Raw genomic sequence first — 20,862 nt, forward strand, 5'->3', positions numbered from 1 at the left:
GAGGACCTTCCGCCCCGGCCCGGCCTGGAGAGAGCGCTCGGCAGCATGGGCGCGGCGGCTCTCAGCTTGGCCGGCCTTGCCTTCACCTTCAGGGGCGGAGCTCACGCTTACAGCAGTTTACAGTTTCTGGTTGCTAGTTTTCCTTCCGTTGACCGAGTGTCGGTCGGTAGCTTCAGTTTTACTTAGTATCCTGTAGGTTAAGGCAATAAAGGTAGTTGCACCTGGCTCGTAGATGAAGTGATGGGGGCGATCACGTACTGCTGGACGAGGTTCAAGCAAATGTGCATGCAAGAAATTCTGCTAATGCGGCTGTGGTTAGTCTTTCAGCTTCAGTGAGGTTAAAACAAAAGTAAATACAAGCTTAGTTGCAGAGCTGATGTTTAGAAGTACAACTGGGAACTTGTATGTTTTTTCCCTTTGCGATTTATTTTTTCAAAATGCTAAACCGGTTTGCCTTATCATTCACTAATGTATTACGAAGTTACATTAGAAGCCTTTAATATATATATTAAAGAAACTGTGTTTTAGTCAATTCATCATAAAATTTGAAGCCCACTATTTTTCCTGCCATTTTCCTTTATATATTTATATAGTTTAAGATAAACGTAGTAAAGCTTTTGGGAGAGAATTTTAATCTGACATGTTATCATCTTAATTAATACTTGATCTGAAAATGTTGCTTGATTTTTCCTTTTTAATTCTCTTTTCAGCTCAGTGATGAAAATGAACAGTTAGTCAAGAAGTTGAAAAAACTACACATAAAAAATAAGGAGCTAGAAAAGAATCTGGGTCAGATCCAAGAAAAACTGCATCTGCAGAAGTTAATGCATGACTATGTCACAAGCAGAGAGTAAGAGCTGTAAAACATTTCTTTTTGTGTCAGAAGTGCAATATCTTGGGTCTTTTATTTTGATATTCTTCAGATGAACTAGGCCTTATCTGGTCTGCATATTTTGAGGGGCTGTCTGTGAACGGGATGGTGGGGATGGAGAATGTTGGAGGCATGTAAAGGAACAAAGAATGGCTGGGGCAACTTGTGCAAAAGTCATTGGTGTAGTGAAAGAAACAGTTTTGATATCAATAAGTATCACCCCTTCTTAGCCAGCATACTAACTTCAAAGACTTTTAGACTGTTTTTCCACCAAACAGTAGTAAGATAGTTAGATTGTATCAATGCCGTTTAAAAGATTTGGAAACTGGGACCTTAAGACCTGAAAAACCATGCTGCTATTGTTTTGGAGAGTGTGGCCAGGACTGAAGTACCTGCAAAAATTTTCAAGTTTAAATTCTGGTGTGTTTATGATCCTGCATGGAAAGCTCTGCTATAAAATCAAACTGAAAAGTAACTTAGTCTTTTTCAGTTGCTTTGTTTGATCCAATTAAAATTGTAACACCCGGTTTTATTAAGCTGTTGTGTTTGTTTCAATTAAGTGTTCAAGTTCAAACAGAAACCCATTTATGGCATAAGGTTGGATACAGCAAGGATCTTATTCTAGAGGGTGACAGTGTCAGGTGAGTTCTTTGAAATTGCTTCTTCACAGAATTAAATATTTTCTGTAGGGTGGAATATGTTGTTCATAGTTAAGTCAGTTGAATTTTTGTTAACTGTTACAGAAGCAGCTTTCAGTCTTTGAAACCATGGAAGATTGTGTTATTTATATTTTAAAAGAAAATACTTAGTCTTAGATTAAACTTGAAAATAGCACTAAAGAAAGAACAAAATGGATTTCTTTCTCAAATCTTTCACTGAGAAAATTTGAATGAGCCAAGGAAGCTCTTTTCGTGTGTGTGCACCCATGTGGTCTTTTTTGTTTAACCTAGAATTATGTAATTTTGTTTTCTATTTTGTGGGAACTTGGCTCACTTTTTATAACTCAATTTTATGTATATATAAAATTTATAGGCTGGTCTGTTTTCAAAATAAGCTAGACACATGATTTTACTTTTCAATCTAATTGATTTTAGAAGTGAGCCACTACTTTCTATAGTTAGCCAGTTAATGCTAGAAATAAACTATTGTAACTGATTTTTTGATGCAAAAGATGCTTTTTTGCTTTAGGAAAATACATATTGAAACTTTTTAACAACTAGTCATCCTACATAAAATGTTACATCCCTCTATGACTTAATTTTAAAATAAATAGGCTGTTCCATTCTTTCAAAGGCTACTTTTTGTCTACTTACAGAAATGGGTTGTGGATCTTATGAAGCAAGCAGCAGTTCCTGCGTCTTTTGATTCAAACATCCTGGTTTTAGTGTTTCCTTTAGGTGGCTATAGAAGGTTTTCTTTAGGTGGCCGTAGAAGGCCCATGGCTTTTTTCTTCCTCTTTTTTTTAAATACCTTTACAGTGTAACAGACTCTCTTTGCAGAGTGCATAGGAGGGCTGAGTGTCTAGCTCTGGGCTTGAATTGAATACTGAGTAAGATGCTTATGTGAAAGAAGTCTGAGTTACTTTTTGAATCTAGTTCTGGACTTGTTTTGTATTAGGTTGCACATAGATAACCCGACTTAGCTTTTTTTTTTACCATCTTATTTATGTGTTATTATACAAAGCTGTTTTGTACTACAGTATTGCTCATCCTGCTTGTGTGCAGTCATGACCTAGTATGAATGCCAGCTCTTCTCTGAACTCTTAATAAAATAGGAAAAATGTTTGTGTTGATCAGTTATATTATGGGCCTAATATATGTAGACAGAATGCTATGAAATATGGTAGGAAATTAATGTAGCAGAACTTGATGCAAGGTAATAACAAAGGGAAGGATAATATCCTAAACCTGTTTATTTTATAGAATCATAGAATGGTTTGGGTGGGAAGGGACTTTAAAGATCACCTAGTTCCAACCCCCTGCCATGGGCAGGGACACCTTCCACTAGACCAGGCTGCTCAAAGCCCCATCCAACCTGGCCTTGAACACTGCCAGGGAGGGGGCAGCCACAGCTTCTCTGTTTACATTGATTTTACACACTCACACTCGCTTTCTCATAGATTTCACTCAGTCATATCCTCACAGCCACATACTTTGAAGCAATGAAATGTTTTGTGCAACACAGAGCTGGGAATGTTGCCTCATGAGTCCTCATCATGCATTCTTGATTGGTGACAGGAAACGAGTTTCTGGACATACTTTTTTCTCTTATTTAGGAGGGGTCTTTTGCTATTCCTGTTGTGCTAGCAGGGAGAGGAATGATGTGTGTGACATGCTTCAAAGTGTTGCCACCTTCTTGTTGCTAGCGTATAGGTCTTCCATCAACGAGTTATTTGTACTGAGGTTTAATCAGAGCATGGCCATGTGGGTTGGACAAAATTAACAGTGTCCTCAGTCTGGCTGAGTGAAAAGGATTCTTTGCCATTGATACAGACCATTTGTTTACCTCTTGATTTGCTGGTTTTTTTTTTTTTTGGTGCTTTCTGTGTTGCCAGTCATACTTCATTCACATCCATCTTAAATATTTCTGTTACAAGTCCCTACAGTATGACTACAGTCCAAGTGATCTCTGTGGGGCATCTGTAATACTTTTATTATAAAGGATGCACATTTTGGTGGATTTCATATTTTATTGCAATTTATGCATTTCTTCTGTTTTAGACTACTTCAGATGTATAATGAGCTACAGAAATGTTACATTAAAGAAATCAAAACAAACCAGGAGCAAAGTGAAGCAATTAAAAATCTCACTGTAAGTAGAATTTGTAGGAGATGGTGTCAAATAGCCAAACATAAGCTTTTAGGGAGACTGAAAAGCAATTCCTACATTTGTAAGATGAGACCATGTTTTTCTCTTTATACTCATTTTTGTTTCCCATGCCACTGAGATAACGCAGAGTGGTCTGTAGTTCCCTTTGATAGTGAACTCTGTCACTGATATGTATGTAACTGAAAGCTCTCTCCCCTTTCCTTGCTTTTTTCTTTACTTACCTACCTACCCACCCCTCTTTCCAACTGTATACGCATCTTCCGACCTCTCTTGCACCACCCCTGATATCTTTCTCTATGTGTCATGAGGTGATTTATTTCAGACATCCAGCAGTAAGCTAACCAAATGAAGGCAAATAGTCTGTCAGGTAGCAAGATCTGTTGGCTTGCTGTGCAAAGAGACTAGCATCGTAACTGGAGCAAAGGTAGGGTTGCATGGCCAGGAGTGGTTCAAGAAGCTTCAAGCGGGTATTGCCTCTTTAGGCATTGATGAAGCATTACAGCTGACTAGTCTAAGTAACTTTCTCCTGGGAGTCTGTTACATGTGCTTCATTTGTTTGTAAATTAATATTCAATATGATTTGGATTATGTGTACTTTTAAAAGTTGTCAATTGCTGCTCTAAAAGTACACTTTTGTGTGTGGAAAGTTTAGTATCTTTGTGCGTGTGCATTTATACCATCTTGTGAGCATGTGCTCGTAGCAGATTTTTTAAAAACACTTTTGATCTGTGCAGAACTTTACATGCTGTATTTTTTTCTCCTTTCAGGTGCTTTGGATGAGTGTAGTTTTAAGTCAGCAGTTTAAAGCTCTAGGTTTGCATTCACGATATGTTTCCAGTTGCATTCCATTGAATGGTGTTTGTTCTATGCATTTTAAAAAAAATGTAGTTTCTTGACAGATTAAAATTCATGAGCTAGAGCATAATCTTCAAGAACAGAAGCAAAGAATTGAGCAATTGGAATGTAAAAAGGTTTCTTGGAAAACCAGTGCTGTTTCTGGAAAAAGACATCGAACCCCAGAGGGTGAAGTAACATCTCTCAGGGACACATCTAAAAAGAAAGAATCCTGTTGCAGTGAATGTTTAGGTAATGGTACGGTTAATTCTGACGATGTTCCTTCAGATATGCCTGTCACAGAGGATGCAATTAATTTCTGATCCAAAGGCACACTCCAGGATATTTCTACTATTTCCACCAACAGTATCTAAAATGTTTTTCATTTTTGAAAACCTGTTATGTAAAAATGGCATCTCATAATCAATGTCCTATCTATGGATCCAGCCCTGCATTTGTTTGTGATAAAAATAAGTGTTTACTGCTTTTCTCTTTTTCTGAAATTGGTATGTTGGTGTAATCGTGGGTGGGAGTGCATGGCTGTATTTGGTACTATTTATTATTTATTCCAGTAAGCTGCATCTATTCAGATCTCTTAGTGATAATGTTTGCTGCTCCATGCTCTGGTTTTCAGACACTGAGATACAAAAGAACCTGCTTTTAGACTTAAAATTTGTGACGAAGCCATACAATACTGGTTGCAACATGTTCTTCCTCACATATGTAAATCCTGTTCCACTTCAAAGCATAAAAAAAAAAGATTGAAGAGATCATATAATGTAGGCATAATTTTCAGGAAATGTGCTGTCAGCAAGGGCTAATGTGACCCTCTCGAAAGTCAGAAAAGGTAGTCAAGATAGCAGATTTATGTTTTGTGGATTTTGAAGTAAATTAATCCCACATTCTAAGAATTGGGCAGACTCAGATTATCCAATTGACGGCTCCTGTTAATCTTTCATAGTACCTGGGAGTGTGCTGGGCTGATTCTTAAGAAAAATCACTTTATGAAAAAGGTACTTTAAAAAGCTGAACCATAATTTTCTAATATCACAAACGTAGGCAGCTCTTTAGCTGTAATATGATTCATATGAGGGGGAGGTTGACTGTAATAGTTGAAGTCTATATTTTTTTTATTTGAATATAGATCTATTGTTGAAAGAGATTAAAAAGCTGAAGAAAAAAAATGAAAAGTTGTCTACAGAAAGGAGAGCACTAAAAAATGAATTAGCCGGATTAGACAAGGTAATTTATTTTAGGACAAGTTTAAGAATAGGTGATTTTTGAAAAGCTAACTTTTCTGCCTGTACTGAAACTTATCTTTAGGCTGAACATAAGCTGTTATCAAGCAAAATACCTAAAAAATCAAATTGAAGCATTCTGAGAAAGAAATGGAAATGATGACTCCTTGAAACATTAATGTCCTACAATACTGCTTGGCTAAGGAAGAGGAATAATAGATTTTTTTTTTAATTTTAAGCAGCTGGAGTTTCTTGTGGATTTTTTTAATCTTTGGCCAATTTGGTTTCTTTCATGAGAGATTCTCATGTATTTACGACATTAAAATTGTAACTTCGGGTGACAGTCTTAATTTCTTCCAACAGACATTTGCAGCGATAATAATTTTTTTTTTTGGATGATGACTTTTATTGCTTCATGATGTCAGTGAGAGGAAAATTATTTGCTCTTGAACTTTAACATTTCAAAGTTATGCCTCTGACAGAACTAAGATTTGGGAGAGCAGAGGGGAGGGCTTTGGAGGTTTTGTGATAGATTGTCTATACCTGATGTAGAAAGTGTGAAAATTTGGTAATTCTTGAAGTTATGTGGAAAGATGCAGAGGTCTTATCTAGCTATAGAGGACTCAGTTTACTGTACTGACCTAAGATTTTGTTTTCAGCGACAAACTTGTTTAAATTGTTTTTTGCTTATTCAAGACTTCTGTTGGAAGGTTTTTTTGAGAAACTGTTTTCTTATCTTTCAATCCTCTCTCACAAGCTAAATAATATTATGCTGGCTTTCAATTACAGGGGTAGCAGTAAAACATGTTCATAGTTCATTAGATGTGAAACTTGTAGAACATTGAGCCAGGGTGAGTTCTAGCTCCCATTGTTGGGGAATTAGGGACAATTTGTGGCTGAAAGTTTCATCTTTCAGAAGAGAAATATATAAATCTGAGGTTATGGCTTTCACTTACAAAGGATCAGAATTGCTTAATAGACTTGAGTTGCAGGAGCTAAACAAAATATTTAAGCTATGGGCCATCAATATTTTTAATAGCTGAAGTTTATTTCTGTGAAGCTGAGTTTATCTCCTGGTTGAATTAGGTATAGCTAGAAGTACTTGTTAAATTATGCATTCTGGGATAGTGTAATTATGGGAGGATCATAACTGAAAGCCTTTTTCCATCTTAAACTCTTCAGCATTGTCTTGTTCAAATGCTAACATCTTCCTCCTTAGCTCACTCTTCTCATCTCTCTCTTTGCTTCTTGTCCTTTTTTTATAATCGTGCAACTTTCAGATCTTCAAATTTAATGGTGTGTTACCTACTACTGGCTGACTTCAGCATGTATAGCTATATTTTTGCACAGGTGAGGTTGACATTATTCCCTTGTTGTTTTGGACTGTCATTTTGTAGCTTTCTGATAAATCATAATTTTTTCCTTCTCTTAATTAATCTTTCCTATTAATAGTCTGTATTTCAGGCTCTTAACATAACTTGAATTCTGCGTGCATTATGTGTTCAGGGCAAAGTTTTAAAGTATTACATAAGGTTATAGTTGCTGTATCTTGCCGTAGCTGTGTTTGCATAACTTAACCATTTAGTAGTAAAAATATAGGAAGTGTCTTTGAACTTGGGGACAACTGAAATGCTGACTAGCTGTTACTGAGAATGTCTTTGAAAGAAACTTTAAAGTGAATATTTTTTGCTTTTTCTAGGATTTTTTTGAAGAGGTAGAAGATCTAAAGCATGCTGTACAGGAATCTGTGAAACTGAATAATCAGTACGAAAAGTGCTTAAAACAAATAAGTATAATGTATGGACTTCCTTTTGCAGCACATTTTTAACTACTGATTAATGGCAAGTGGATTTTTCCACATGTTTTTTTGTATGTATTGCAACATTTAAACCTACCACGGCTTATGTAGTACCACATTTTGATAATATGGATCATTAATGTGATCTCAATATAACAAGCTTCTCTGAAATGTTGTATTTTGTGCCTTTGATTTTTGTTTATATGGTTTTAAAATAAACTGTGGTCTGTATAACCAGCTAAGTTTCTAAACTTCTCTCACACTTGTAAAATACATTAATTGCAGGAGTGGTTGTGGGGGTTTGGGAAATTCTTCAAATTAAAATATAAAGATGTTATCGTAGTCCCACAATTTACTCTTTTCTGTAAACTATGTAAAATCAAAGTAGATCTGTAGATTTGGCAGTTTGTATGAATTTTAGCCCTAAGGATGTGCCAGTGAAGACAGAAATGAATTCTATAATTAAATTAGTACAAAGGGATTTCTTAAAAGAAAAATGCTAAATCACTGCTTTGAGCTTTTCTTTAATCACAGTACTAAGTTAAAATTTGGGGATGAAGGAAGGATTTAGGGTTTAGAATTGGAAAGAGTATGCTCAGAAAGATGGGTCTGAGCATTGTCTTGCAGTATCTAAAGAATTCATCAGAACCTCTTATTTGATTGAAGAGTGAGGTATTTTAAGAGCTCTGGTATTTGAAGTGCTGGAAGGGAGCTGGAGTGCAGAGTGTCACACTTCACAAGGTAGAAATGTCATGTTGCTTCTGAGAGAGAGCGAGCTTGGAATGGTAAGAGAGAACTTGCTGCAAGTGTACCTTGCAGAAGGGAAACCTTGTGAGATTTCAACCTGAAGTTGTTTGTAAGCACATTTCACAAAAGTTTAACACAGTTACATTATAAAATTAGATTTGTATGAAAGTTGTAAATCTACCTTTGTGGCATTGTGATGGGAGAATTGAGTGAAAATTTTATCACGAGTTTAGAAATGACTAAAACCTAATACAGCTTCTTTAGCTTAATAAAAATACTTGCATGCTCATTAGGGATAGGACTAGGACTCATGTCCCACTTTGTTTCTTAGGACAGTTTTATATAGTTGTAAATTAATAAACAAATTATCCTCAAAGCATATGAGGTGTTTGTTCAGAGTTACATCATCATTTAGTGAGAGGGAGTAAAGGTCCAGAACTACTTGTTTCCTGGGCTGGCTTATAGACCATTGTGTCAGGTTTCCCTTTTTTTGTTCTTGGCTCACTTGTAAATTAAAGCTGGATAATGTTCTGAACAGAGATGGAAAAGGGAAAGAGGAGTGATGCAAGTCTGTGTTGCCAGTAAACTTGACGGATTAAAATAGGAAGAATAGTGTGTATGATGGAAGTATTTTTAAGTGTAAGGATGTATCTAATATTTGCTAGTAAGCAAAATAAATATGAATGCCAGAGAAGGAAAGCATACTTTTTTTTTTTTTTTTAAGCGCTAGGCACTTATGCATTCTTCTTCCCCACAATTTTGTGGTATAAAATTATACTTTTAGCATGTTGAAACCTTAGTGACATTATTAAATGAATCAGTAGTTGCCCTCATTCACAGGCTGATTTCTAAGTGTTGTGCAGAATAGTTTTTAAAACATTTAAAACGTGTAGATGAGGAGATTCCAGGTTATTTTTCCCCAGCCTAAAGAACGTGTATGTTGACTGAATACAAAATTGTTGTGATTAGCAGAATTTTACTGTTTGCCAGCTACTGAGTTTTCCATTATAGAGTATGTTCTCTGCCCAAACAGTTGAAAATAATGAATATGATGCTAAAATTGATCTCAACTTTATGATGAGCTTTTAAAAATCAGTTTTGGATCAGGCCACTCCCATATATTTAGAACAAGTAACAGTGAGAAATGTTGCAGTCTTTTCTCATAACTGAGATCCTCAAGCTCTAGTAAGAAATCAGATTCTAGTCTGATCTTAATCAGCTGTGCAAGGAGGGGTAGTAGCAACGCATTGTACAGCGACGTGCTGAACCACAGCTCCATCTTGCAGTGTGCGTACTGACAGCATTACTTTTGACCTTGCCATCACGTGTGAGAGGATGTGGGTCTCCAGTCCTTGGGTACCCGTACGTGAGGTTCAGATTACTCCTGCATGTGCTTGGTTTCTGGTTAAAGTGCTTTTGCTTTGGTGTGCAGAGACGTGCAGCCCCAGTCCCGAGCAAACAGTTCAGCTGGGATGTGAGCAGTCCTGGTCTGGCAGGTGGCAGAGCGAGGTAGGCTCTGGAGTAGGAGTTGTCTGAGCTCATTCTGCATCAATGACTTTCCATGATTTTATTTTTTGTCTCTCCCCCTCCTTCCTCTTTTCTTTTTTCTTACACTATCAGGAAAACTGGAAATGTAGGATGCGGATGGGAGACCTCTGGCATCTTCCACATCTGCGGCACCACTCCCACAATAGTAACAGGTACCAGCAGAAACGCTGGGACAGGAATGTGTGTAGGAATGATGGGCTCTGTGGTTTTGATTGTGTCAGTTGTCACTTGTGACTTCTGAAAATGTCAGTTTTGCCTTGAAGATATATTTCTTTTCTACAAATTGCAGGTTTTGAGGGTTTTTTTTGCATCTGATAGGATCATTTTACTTCTGAAGATCTGATATTCATCCCCCCCACTGGCCTGTAACACTCTGTTTTTGCTGCAGCTCTTCAGCTGTTTGGACAGCTTCTGAAGAAGCTGAATGTGTGAAAAATAATGTAATTAAAACCTTCTAGAGAATGCATAGGTATTGATAGCAAAATGACAGGTTTTATTTGTTTCAAGCTTTGTGTAGGTTGTGAATAAGAAGAGTCATAGAGGTTTTTGGTTTTATAGTGGTTTTTTTTTTTTCTTTGATATGCCTAATGCAAGTTAAACAAATTACTGGCATTTTCTGTTCAAATCAGTACTCATTTTGTTGGAAGGGGAGGCTGTCTAGGACTACTAAGGTCTACTTCCAAATCCTGGGGTAGGTGCAGTTTGTGCAGGATAAGGCCATATGAATTTCTGTGGTTAGTTAAGAATTTACCTGTCTTATGTCCTTGTGCTGTATCTGTTGAACAGACATTTCTGCTTTAATCTTGCCTTGTTGTGAGATGTACAAACCAGATCTTGTTGATTTTTATTGCTAGTTAAAGTGCAGATGAGATTAATATTAAACGAGTTAATCAGCCTTTATGTGTAGTTCCTCTGTATTGTGAAATTGTGACGTCTGGCCAGCGGCTTTCTGCTAAACTAAGTTTAGATAGAACTGAATTGCATGCAATTAAGTATTAGTCATGCTAACATTAAATAATGCATATTAGAAACGTTACATGGTGCAGACTAATGTTTTTTTGTCTTGAATAAGTACATTGTATGGTGATACAGGAAGCTCGTGTTTGAAAATAAGTGGCTATTATCAAATAGAGGTTTTGGTTGGAAAAATAAGACAGTCACATGTCAGTTTTTGATTTCTATGCGACATCAATCAAATGGGCTAAGTCATAAGGGCAGTAAAGCAATTTTTTCTCTGTGTTCGGCATGTAACTGAGACCAGGGTTTTAGAAAAGTTCCCCTAATTTTGTGTGCTTCTGTAATGGTGTTCTAGTGCTCCTAATATTTTAGGCCTAAATATTCAAAGGGACCAGTATTCACAGTTTTCATGAGATTAAGTCAATTCAAATGAACATTGGCTGCTAATCACTGCCTGAGTACTGTGTTCAGTAATTGCTAACATCCTGGATATTAGTACTATGTTAGAGTTTTTCTATTGTAGAAAGCAAAATTGCAATCCCATTCTTGGGTGGGGGACAAGACTTTTCTTTGTGGATTTCTCTAGAAATTTGTTCATAAGCATGTGAAGTAACATCTTTGTATCTTTCCTGGAGTCCCTTTCACTGTGACCATACCACAGTTTACCTTTTAAAAAGTGGGTCTTTCAGACATGCAGTACTCTTCAGCCTGAAACTTGAAAGTAAGGGCTAGTATCTCTGTCCTCTCAGGTGTGATACTTATTTCTTGTGGGCAGTTACACTGGAAGTGTTTCTGCCAAGGGCTGTAGAAGAAACAGAACTGAGTAAGTGGGTGTTTCCTCCTTACACCAGGAACAATGAGTTTCTGTTAAATGCCTGTAAACAAGTGAAATAGTCAATGAGCCCTGTTACAATTGTGGTTTAGCAGCGTGAAGACGTTTGTTTTGAATGAGCAGAAAATAATATAGTAGTTTCAAAAGGGGCAAGCTCCTGTTTTGGTTGCAAGCTATCCAAGGTAGAAGAAATTAGTAAATACAGTAAACTTACCAACTTAGGCTCACTTTCCCACATTTCTCTTCAGCTGTAGTGCAGTTTTTGTTTCAGAGGTTTAGGTGTTTCTTGTTTTCTCCTTGTTAGAAATGAAGCAGCATTAGTTAACTAGTCATGTATCTGTGCCTGTGTTCCTAGAAAGGGCCGTTAAACTGTTCTGGGATAGTAAATTATTTTTGGTTCTTGGAGATTATTACAACGAAGTGTATTAAGGTGGTAAGTGCATTGATTTGGCAGTCATGTTATATGACTTGTGCCAGAAAGTGGTTGCACGTGGCATTGCAGTGGCCAGGATGATAGGGATCCTAATGTGGTTTTGCTTTGCTGCTCTTCAAGCTCAGCTCTGTCTTTACCCACCTTTGAGCCCTACTCACATTGTTTTCTCTGTCTAGTTTTAAAAAAAGCATCATGCACCAAGATCCTGCCTGGCTTTAAACTGCTTGCCTTGGTGCTGGTAGGAGAGAGTGCAGTTCTGTGCTCAGTGACATGGCCCTCTGTGTCCCTGAAGGAGATGACCAACTTTGCTTTTTAGGTCAATTACATATTTCCAAATCTTTCAGGGTGACAAGAAGCTAACACTGTAGGCCTTACATAGTAGCTTTTCACAGGGGAAGCTGGCTTAATAATTTCTTTCGTATTTTCTCCACAGGGATTTTGTACTGGTATGAAGACCAATGCGATCCTTTGACTAGCCCCTACTGTTTTCACCTGAGAGAGGAGAACTGAGCCATTAGGAAAGGGTCTTACGCTGGTACTGCAATGCTGAGTTCTAGCTTGGCCACTGTGAAGAATCTTCCTTTGAAGAAGAGGCTCAGTTTCCTGCTGAAACTTGTGTGCTTTGTCAGCTCAGTGTTAATATTTTGTGAATTTTTAATTTATTACATGGTAATTTTTCAATGCCGATGGCCAGAAGTGAAAGGTGGAGCTCACATGGGTAAAAAAGAGACTTCAACTTCAGTCCTAAAGGCCATAATTTTAGCTGATACTCACCTACTTGGTGAAATCAAAGGACATTGGCTGGATAAACTAAGAAGGTATTGATTTTTTGATGAATCTTTATTCTGGTTTTAGTTTTTAATAGCAAGTGATGGGACAGATGTTTAAAACCAATGTTGTGGTACTTGTAAGAAGCATGTATGCTGCTGCTGACTCGCCTGTCTGGATTGGTGCTGGGAAATAAACCCCTGTGGAAAGGTTAATGAATGGGATGTGCCCAGGCAGCGTAGTCTTGAATGTTCAGATAGTATGTGAATGTAGATGCCTGAGCATTTTTGTTGAGTCAGATTGTCTTTTCTGGTATGTAACTATTTTATAGAACACCTTAAAAATGAGCCAGGTAACTTGGGTTCCCCAATAGTTAATACCTTTAATTGCAGAGATAAGGAAGCTGATGGAAGTTTTCCTGTGGTGGTGTAGAATCAGAGGCAAAATCACATTTAAAAACAAAGGTAATCCAAACTCATGCTTACAAAACCATGTTTCTGTTAGTCCAAAAGAAGAAAAAGCAGTACTCAGAAAGAAAGTACTAATTCTACCATGGTATGAACATTATAAACTTTTGCTGCAGAAACAATAGCGTAGTAAAATGTATGCAGTAATTCACTGTTCTAATTAATTGCTGTTTAATGGAATTGTAATGAAAAATAAACAAGCTGGTATTAGTTCTTGCATGAGTTAGCCCTGATTGTATTGTGGTGGAATTACCCACGTAGGTAAGATGCACCTACTGTACTTAAAACATGATTTCCAAGTATTTAATTTGAATTTCACATTAGCACTTTCAGTGTGTAGGAGCCATCTTCCCATTCCCAGGCTGTGTTTGTGTATTTGGAGTTGAGGATCCAGAAGTCAGGCAGTGATGACTGAGTCTGTGTTTTCCTTTCAGGGAATGGCAAATGGAGAGATCTTTCCAAACTGCCGTATGGTTACTGCAGCCAGATATTGTTTTTATTCTGGGAGATGTTTTTGATGAAGGAAAATGGAGCTCACCTCAGGTATGACATCAATAGCTCTCATTTAAAAAAATTAGGATTTCTTGAAGGAAATGGATGACAGAAGAAAGCAGACTAGGTATGCAAGGCTTTGTTTAATATTACTACAGTTGTCTTCCTGGTAGAAATTTCTAGTGTTTTAGAAAAGAGTTGAGATGTTGTGATTATCTTTCACTTGTAGTATCTCGGCACTTTTGCCTCTCATAAAACTTACAGAATGTAAAGATCTCAGTGTGTACTTCTATATTATATACTTGTGGTGAGTTGACCTTGGCTGGATGCCATGTGCACGCCAAAGCTGCTCTCTCTCTCCCTGTCCTCAGCTGGACGGGGGAGAGAAAATATAATGAAAGACTCATGGGTCAAGATAAGGACAAGGAGAGATCACTTACAAATTGCCATCACGGGCAAACCAGACTTGACTTGGGAAAATTAGCTTAATTTATTGTTAAACAAATCAGAGTAGGATAGCAAGAAATAAAACTCAAATTTTAAAAATACCTTCCCCCACTCCTCCCTTCTTTCCAGGCTTAACTTTATTCCCTTTCCAATTCCTCACCCTGAGTGGCGCAGGGGGACAGGGAATGAGGATTGCAGTCAGTTCATCACCTGTTGTCTCTGCTGCTCCTTCCCCCTCAGGGGAGGACTCCTCACACTCTTCCCTTGCTCCAGTGTGGGGTCCCTCCTGTGGGCGACAGTCCTCCATGAACTTCTCCCAAGTGAGTCCTTCCCACAGGCTGCAGCTCTCCATGAACTCCTCCAGCGTGGGTCCCCCACGGGGTCACAAGTCCTGCAGCAAACCTGCTCCAGCGTGGGCTCCTCTCCCCACGGGTCCACAGGTCCTGCCAGGAGCCTGCTCCAGCGTGGGCTTCCCAGGGGTCACAGCCTCCTTCAGGCACATCCACCTGCTCTGGCGTGGGGTCCTCCACGGGCTGCAGGTGGATTCTGCTCCACCGCTCACCTCCATGGGTGCAGGGGCACAGCCTGTCCCACCAGGGGCTGCACCAGGGGCTGCAGGGGAATCTCTGCTCCAGCGCCTGGAGCACCTCCTCCCCTCCTCCTTCACTGACCTTGGTGTCTGCAGTTGTTTCTGTCACATATTCTCACTCTTCTCTCCGGCTGCATTTTTCTCTTTCCCCTTTTTTAAAATGCATTACTCCAGAGGCACTACCACTGTTACTGATGGTCTTGGCCTTGGCCAGCAGTGGGTCCGTCTTGGAGCTGGCTGACATTGGCTCTGTCAGACATCAGGGAAGCTTCTAGCAGCTTCTCACAGAAGCCACCCCTGGAGCCCCCCTGTCACCAAAACCTCACCATGCAAACCCAATGCAATACTAGTGGTCCCCTTTAATACTGTCAAACAGCATTAATTTCTCCATTTGTTTTTTCATACAGGCGTGGGCAGATGATGTCAGGAGATTCCGGAAAATGTTTAAGTATCCTGTTTCTACTGAGCTAGTGGTTATTGTGGGGAATCATGACATTGGATTTCATTATGAGTAAGTCTTGCCAGTGAAAGGAGCACGCAGGTGCCAAGAATGACATGTCAGTGTGCATACAGTAACTGGTCTCGTGTCTGAATGACCTCTTGTGTGGTTACACGGGTTTTTGATCGTAACCAAGTCGGAAGGGATTGTAATTTAATGCACCCTAGGAATAAATTTTAGAACAGGTTTCAGGCTACTTCTGTGCTTCTCTGAGCATATGTGAAATTGTTCAGAGCTGGTCTTTCTGCATTGGCAGAGAAGCCTTGAAGCTGCTTTTCCTTCTGTTGGGTGTCCTTGTCTGAAAATTGTTTAGTCTGAGCATATTCCCTTTCCTGCTATCTCAGCATAGAAGAGTGTAAGTGCCCTCGCTCTGCTGTACTTCTGGACAGCTGTGCTTACACCGATGGGACTGGGACAGAGTACACAATGGGTGTCAGTATCCCTGTGAGTTTGCTGAATGAATATGTGATGTAGATGATGGAGCAACAAGCTGCATGAATAGTCTACAAACTATAAAGCAACTGTGTCAGATGATTTATAGTGCCAATTTCTTACCTCAGTTGTATTTTTGCTCTGTGACACAGAATGACTACTTACAAGGTAAATCGATTTGAAAAGGTTTTCAACTTTACTTCAGGAAAGCTAATAACTCGGAAAGGAATAAAGTGAGTATATATATTTTTTATTCAATGTTTAGAGTAGTGATTACTGAGCTAGCAGACCAGAGTGATGAGAATTGAGAGGTGAAGGTAGAATTTCTAATGCAGTAGTATGGGAATGCTTAACTTGGAGCGCTTTTTTTTTTTTTTTTTTTTTAAACTTTGTCTCTAGCTTAGGATATGTTAAACATGAAACACTTTGTAGAAATTTGTTGTTTGATATGGAGTGGAAGCTGTACTTTGAGCTAGGCGAATTGTAACAATTTCCTTTTAAATGGAAAAGTACTGTGGAGTTGGAATCAGATTCTCTGGTTTGCCTTTTTACTTCCTTGCAGCTGGTAATGACCCATGGCTGTAAACATAACAGAAGAATAGGATTCAGTAAAGAAACACAAACAAACCCCCTCTGTGCTTACAAGTTAAGAGTTTCATTAATTTTAATAACTTCTTTAGTCTGCAGAACTTAACTCGTTTGAGGAATTTGGGAATGTAGCAAGCAGTTGCTTGTCCACAGTTTTTCCACAGGGTGGGGTAATAATGCACAAGCTGGTTTTGGCTTAGAGTCGACCTTGTTCTCACAGTTGTGTGTGTGTCTGTGGCTGCAGTTGTCTGCCATGTGCCCTTTTTTAAAAACTTCTTGATACCATGCAGGATCCCGATGAGTGAAAGCAATAGTGGGTTTGTGGAAAGGCATTTATTTGTCTTTAAACCTCAGATATACAAAGGGAAGACCTGTTGCCACTCTGCGTTTGGCATGTATGCCATCATGTTATAATCACTCATGTAAATGTAAGATTCAAAACCGGTTTACACTGGTTTCCTTAATTAAGCAAACATAAAAAATATTCTGAACAGGTCTAGAAATAGTGTGTCTTTGTTAGGAAGATCTATGAGCTTCATGAATGCTCAGAATAATGGTATAATGCTGCTGTTTGTCATGCAGATGTGGGGTCCTCTAGATACGTGTTTCAGCTGTTTGAAGTAATAGTTACTAAGGAATATCTCCATGTCCCTTTTGATAAACCAGCACAGCAGAATTCTTGCATGCAGTTGCAGATTGTATGTCTAGTATCATATTCATTAACTGAAATGAGCTGTGTTATTGATGAAAATGTTCCTGGGTAACTATTTTACAACAGATTTGTGCTATAAAACCAGCTTAATTTGCTGAAAGAGAAATAAGGGTTTTTTTGGTTTTGACCAGTATCTCCCAAGTGATACCTGGAGCATTCAGCTCATTTATGTCTGTAAAACACTGAATTGAACTGGGAATTCAGAACTCTCTTGAGTTCTGAATGAGTGACTAAACAGGTGTGAATCTTGCAGCAGAAGTTCAGAGTTGATTTGAAATCTACAGGGAACTCTTTTTTTTTTTTTAATTACAAATAAAATCATGTTCTATTTGTGAGAGACTGCAAATTATGAAACTAAGTTTGTTCAGAGTAGCCAGCCAAATGAGTGCTGTTTGCTTTTCAGTAGTTCTGAAGAAATTAAATGTCTGAAGTTACACATCTGGGGTCTAAGATATGTGTGAGGAGAGAAGCAAGTTCTCTTTTTTCCTCAGAATTCAGCTTAGTGGGCTTCTAATGCTTCCAACATTCCACTAGAATACCACTTAAGTATCTGTTGTAGCATAAAAAAAATCTTGAAGCGTGAGCACAAAGCACAACATACACTATGTTGTGGAACCTAATTAACAACTGATTATAAAGCAGCCTACCAGGTAGAGAAATGGCTACAATATGGATACTCAAAAAGAGGATTTGCAGCACATGATTTTGGAAACTGTTATGTTCTGCTGTTTTGTTGAGCTGTTCCCAACTTTGGAATACTTGTGTTTTCTAAAATAAAGTTTATCCTATGACGTGTGCACGAATAACAAATGCTTTACTGTCCTCCCCACTGCCCTTCTCTTTGCCCACTCCCTGGTGTTTCCCAGCTTTGTCCTAGTGAACAGCGTGGCCATGGAGGGCGATGGCTGTGCTGTCTGCTATACCTCAGAGGCAAAGCTCATGGTGCTTTCTCACAAACTGAATTGCTCCCTGCAGGTAAGAGTTTATTAAAGATCTGAGCATAGCCAGCAACTTGGCTGCTGCAGTGGGAATACTGATACTGCAGCAGTAGTCAGGAGATAACTAAGACTCTCCCGAAAAAATTCTGCTTCCAATTCACATTGCAACTTGTTAGCAAATCTTTCTTCTCCTCATTTACCTCTTATCATTTTTACTTAATTATTAACTGTTTTGCTTTGTGTTAATCACCTTCCTTGTCAGTGCTGACAGCAGAGGGTGTCATTTCCTGGTCTGAGGAATGGCAGAAGTTCTGTACCATCCTTTTGACTTAAAATGCGTAATAATCCCTCCATTTAGGCATATTGTTCTGTTCTATATCCTTCAAGCTAGCCTATTCTTTTAGTTTTCTGATCCTACTGGAGTCCTGTCTTGATATCCTAGTGATGTTTTAATTGTAGTAGCTTTTCATCAAATCCAACTGTTGCTTGTGTTTCATTCCTCTTCCCTTCACATAGGCTGCCTGGATGCATGGTAGGCAGCATGACTGACTGGGTTGGCAGTCAATCAGGAAACCAGCTCCCAGCAGAAAAATTGCCAGACTCTTAACTGCTGTCTCTCTCAGGCTGCCCTAAATCTCTTTTGCCTTGTTTGTGCAGTGAGATGCTGCTGTCGCTTCCTGCATTCAGAAAGAGTGCAGTGGTAGTCACAGCCTGTACAGGAAGGGGAATTAAAGCATTTCCCCTTCCATCCATAGTAGAGGCTCTTAAAGCTTATACAGTGGACAGTATTTAAATGCTGTATTCTGAGATACTGTTTTTTTCAAAAACAGAACAACAAAAAAAACCCAGCCCCTCAAAACCTAGCTATTGTTTACTTCCCTTCCCCACCCCTATGTGGTGACAATATGTATGGATTGATTTTATTCACAGAAACCGAATAATTCCAACAAAAGGTGTGGTGATGTGGGAAAGCTCCCAGCTTCAGAACCCATCCTTTTACAGGTGTGTTGGTGATCGGGTGAGGCACCATGTTGACTTGTTTTTAGTGTATTTATTGCTGGTCCAGAAAGGCTGGATCGTGAACAACTGATCCTTGCCTTGAATTTCTCCCAGCATTACCCCCTTTATCGGAAAAGTGATGCTGAATGCAGCGGAGAGGATGCTGCTCCTCCGGAGGAGAAGAACATCCCATTTAAAGAAAAGTATGATGTGCTGTCTCAAGAAGCATCGCAAAAGGTTTGATAAGATTAGGAACCTGAGTATTGGTGGGTGGGTGGGAGGAGGGACATGAGTGTAGCTATATATAGATTAAAAAATTTTGGAAGGGGTGTTAGCTGAGGCAAACAGACCACAGCTGCTTCTGCTGTAATGAGGCCTTTGAGAAGCTGCTTGTTAGTGCTGCTCCCCAGAGGATCATCGTGATCACGGCCGTGCTTCTGCAGGCTGTCCCACGTACGGGCAGGAGTCCCGGGGCTCGCAAGGCTGCTGCAGTGCTGCTACCTCCAAGTTTAGCATTTTGTACTTTATGTACGGTAAATCTAGCAGAAAGCCACTGTTTTCCCACACTTTGAAAGCACTGCTTTTGCAGAACTAGTAACTACAAGGAAATGTAAAGTGAAAGTATTCCCTAAAAGTCTAGTGGTCAGTATTTGTTTCTTTCTGCATAAATGTCTTCACTCAGATTGGCAGTGCCAGACTCTCCCTTAGACAAGAAAACAGCATCAGTTTACTAAAACGAAGGTTTTTCTATTTGTGATGTCAACAGCATGCTGTTGCCTTTGTTTTTCTGATCTGTATGGCCCCCCCCCCAAAAAGTAGTCCAGCATAAAAATCCATTGTTTAGGATGAGGGCCAATTGGGTATTGCTAATATTACAGCATCAACACGTCTTACTGGAAAACAGAAGTTTATACAAAATACATTAAGAATATTAGAATTGCTATAATTTAATTATTTTACAAGGAAAAAAAAAGGGTTTTAAGCTCTTTTGTTTTTTTTTTTAGTTATGACTTAATTTTTTGTGCTTTACCATTTTGTGTTCTAGCTGATATGGTGGTTTCATCCCCGTTTGATTCTCAGTGGGCATACACACAGTGCTTGTGAAGTGCTGCATGCGGGGAAAATTCCAGAGATCAGCGTCCCATCATTCAGTTGGAGGAATAGAAACAATCCTAGTTTCATCATGGTAAGTTTTAATTTTTTTATTTTTGTCAGATAACTTTCATAAATAAATCAACATGGCAGTCAGCTATATTTTAAAACTGATTCTACCTGTAAAAACAAAAAATAAAAAAATTGCCTACCCACCCAACCCACTCAGTACACTGCATCCACTTTATAAAGTACATCTGTGGGAGCCACATGTTCTGTGTGGTACAAAGCAAGGCTGTTGAGGATCTAATTAGTATCTGGGTACAAGCATCTAACATTTTCTTATAAAGAGGGTGCATTGTAAACTATTGACTTGTAAAAATAATCAGTATTGTGCACTGAACAGTAGAAAGACTAGTTTGGCTTGGTTGATTTACCAGCTATGAAAACAAGACCGTATCCACCTCAAACTCTTGCATGGTGATCATGGTTTTCAAACTTGAGCATTAACCGCTTCACGCAATGGAAACGTTTGTCACATGCCAACAGTCTGCCTCCTCTCTTCCCGTTCACATTTTATACAGTGTGTTGGTTATGCGTTTGCAGGCAGTTCCAGTGCTCAGTATATCCTTAGAGGTAAATCAATTAGTTCCCCAGTTCAAAAATAAAACAGAATTCCTAGAAACTTGGAGTAAGAAGCAAAATCTACAATCTGTTTACAGAGTAGTCTGTGACCTGGGGGGGGGGGGGGA

The 20,862-nt window shown here is 38.8% G+C and overlaps 2 protein-coding genes across 8 annotated transcripts in view; both read left to right on the top strand.

Annotated features, from left to right (window-relative positions):
• MPPE1 (metallophosphoesterase 1) overlaps positions 1–20,862 on the top strand; it is a 27,783-nt gene that overhangs the window by 5,591 nt on the left and 1,330 nt on the right. The window contains exons 1-9 of one of the 2 annotated variants that reach the window (XM_026841547.1): positions 9,728–9,826; positions 12,521–12,905; positions 13,757–13,865; positions 15,258–15,361; positions 15,934–16,014; positions 17,948–18,056; positions 18,950–19,021; positions 19,133–19,255; positions 20,064–20,204. In XM_026841547.1, the coding sequence (XP_026697348.1) occupies positions 12,631–12,905; positions 13,757–13,865; positions 15,258–15,361; positions 15,934–16,014; positions 17,948–18,056; positions 18,950–19,021; positions 19,133–19,255; positions 20,064–20,204 (1,014 nt within the window). In that variant the 5' untranslated portion in view covers positions 9,728–9,826; positions 12,521–12,630. Of the gene's footprint in view, positions 1–9,727; positions 9,827–12,520; positions 12,906–13,756; positions 13,866–15,257; positions 15,362–15,933; positions 16,015–17,947; positions 18,057–18,949; positions 19,022–19,132; positions 19,256–20,063; positions 20,205–20,862 lie in introns of those variants that run through there. The other variant, XM_026841546.1, reaches the window with a different exon arrangement.
• On the top strand, positions 7–7,793 carry LOC113476216 (centrosomal protein of 290 kDa-like). 6 transcript variants are annotated; one of them, XM_026841551.1, is made up of 8 exons: positions 7–162; positions 711–850; positions 1,432–1,512; positions 3,592–3,682; positions 4,600–4,786; positions 5,679–5,776; positions 7,053–7,122; positions 7,472–7,585. In XM_026841551.1, exons 1-7 carry the CDS (start codon positions 46–48, stop codon positions 7,089–7,091), a joined length of 753 nt encoding a protein of 250 aa, XP_026697352.1. In that variant the 5' UTR covers positions 7–45; the 3' UTR covers positions 7,092–7,122; positions 7,472–7,585. The 6 variants fall into 6 exon arrangements, 3 of the variants coding, with proteins under 3 accessions (XP_026697352.1, XP_026697350.1, XP_026697351.1); XR_003397674.1 differs by having other exon boundaries at positions 4,600–4,792; positions 5,679–7,122; positions 7,472–7,524; XR_003397676.1 differs by lacking the exon at positions 5,679–5,776 and having other exon boundaries at positions 7,472–7,502.

This window comes from Athene cunicularia, assembly GCF_003259725.1.
Source record: "Athene cunicularia isolate RWA chromosome 2 unlocalized genomic scaffold, athCun1 chr2_part1, whole genome shotgun sequence".
Classification (NCBI taxonomy): domain Eukaryota; kingdom Metazoa; phylum Chordata; class Aves; order Strigiformes; family Strigidae; genus Athene; species Athene cunicularia.

Coding starts and splice junctions, on each gene's coding strand:
- LOC113476216 (XM_026841549.1), top strand. CDS start 46: ATGGGCGCGGCGGCTCTCAGCTTGGCCGGCCTTGCCTTCACCTTCAGG. Junction 4,787..5,678: donor CTGTTGCAGTGAATGTTTAG/GTAATGGTACGG, acceptor ATTTGAATATAG/ATCTATTGTTGAAAGAGATT. Junction 5,777..7,471: donor AATTAGCCGGATTAGACAAG/GTAATTTATTTT, acceptor TGCTTTTTCTAG/GATTTTTTTGAAGAGGTAGA.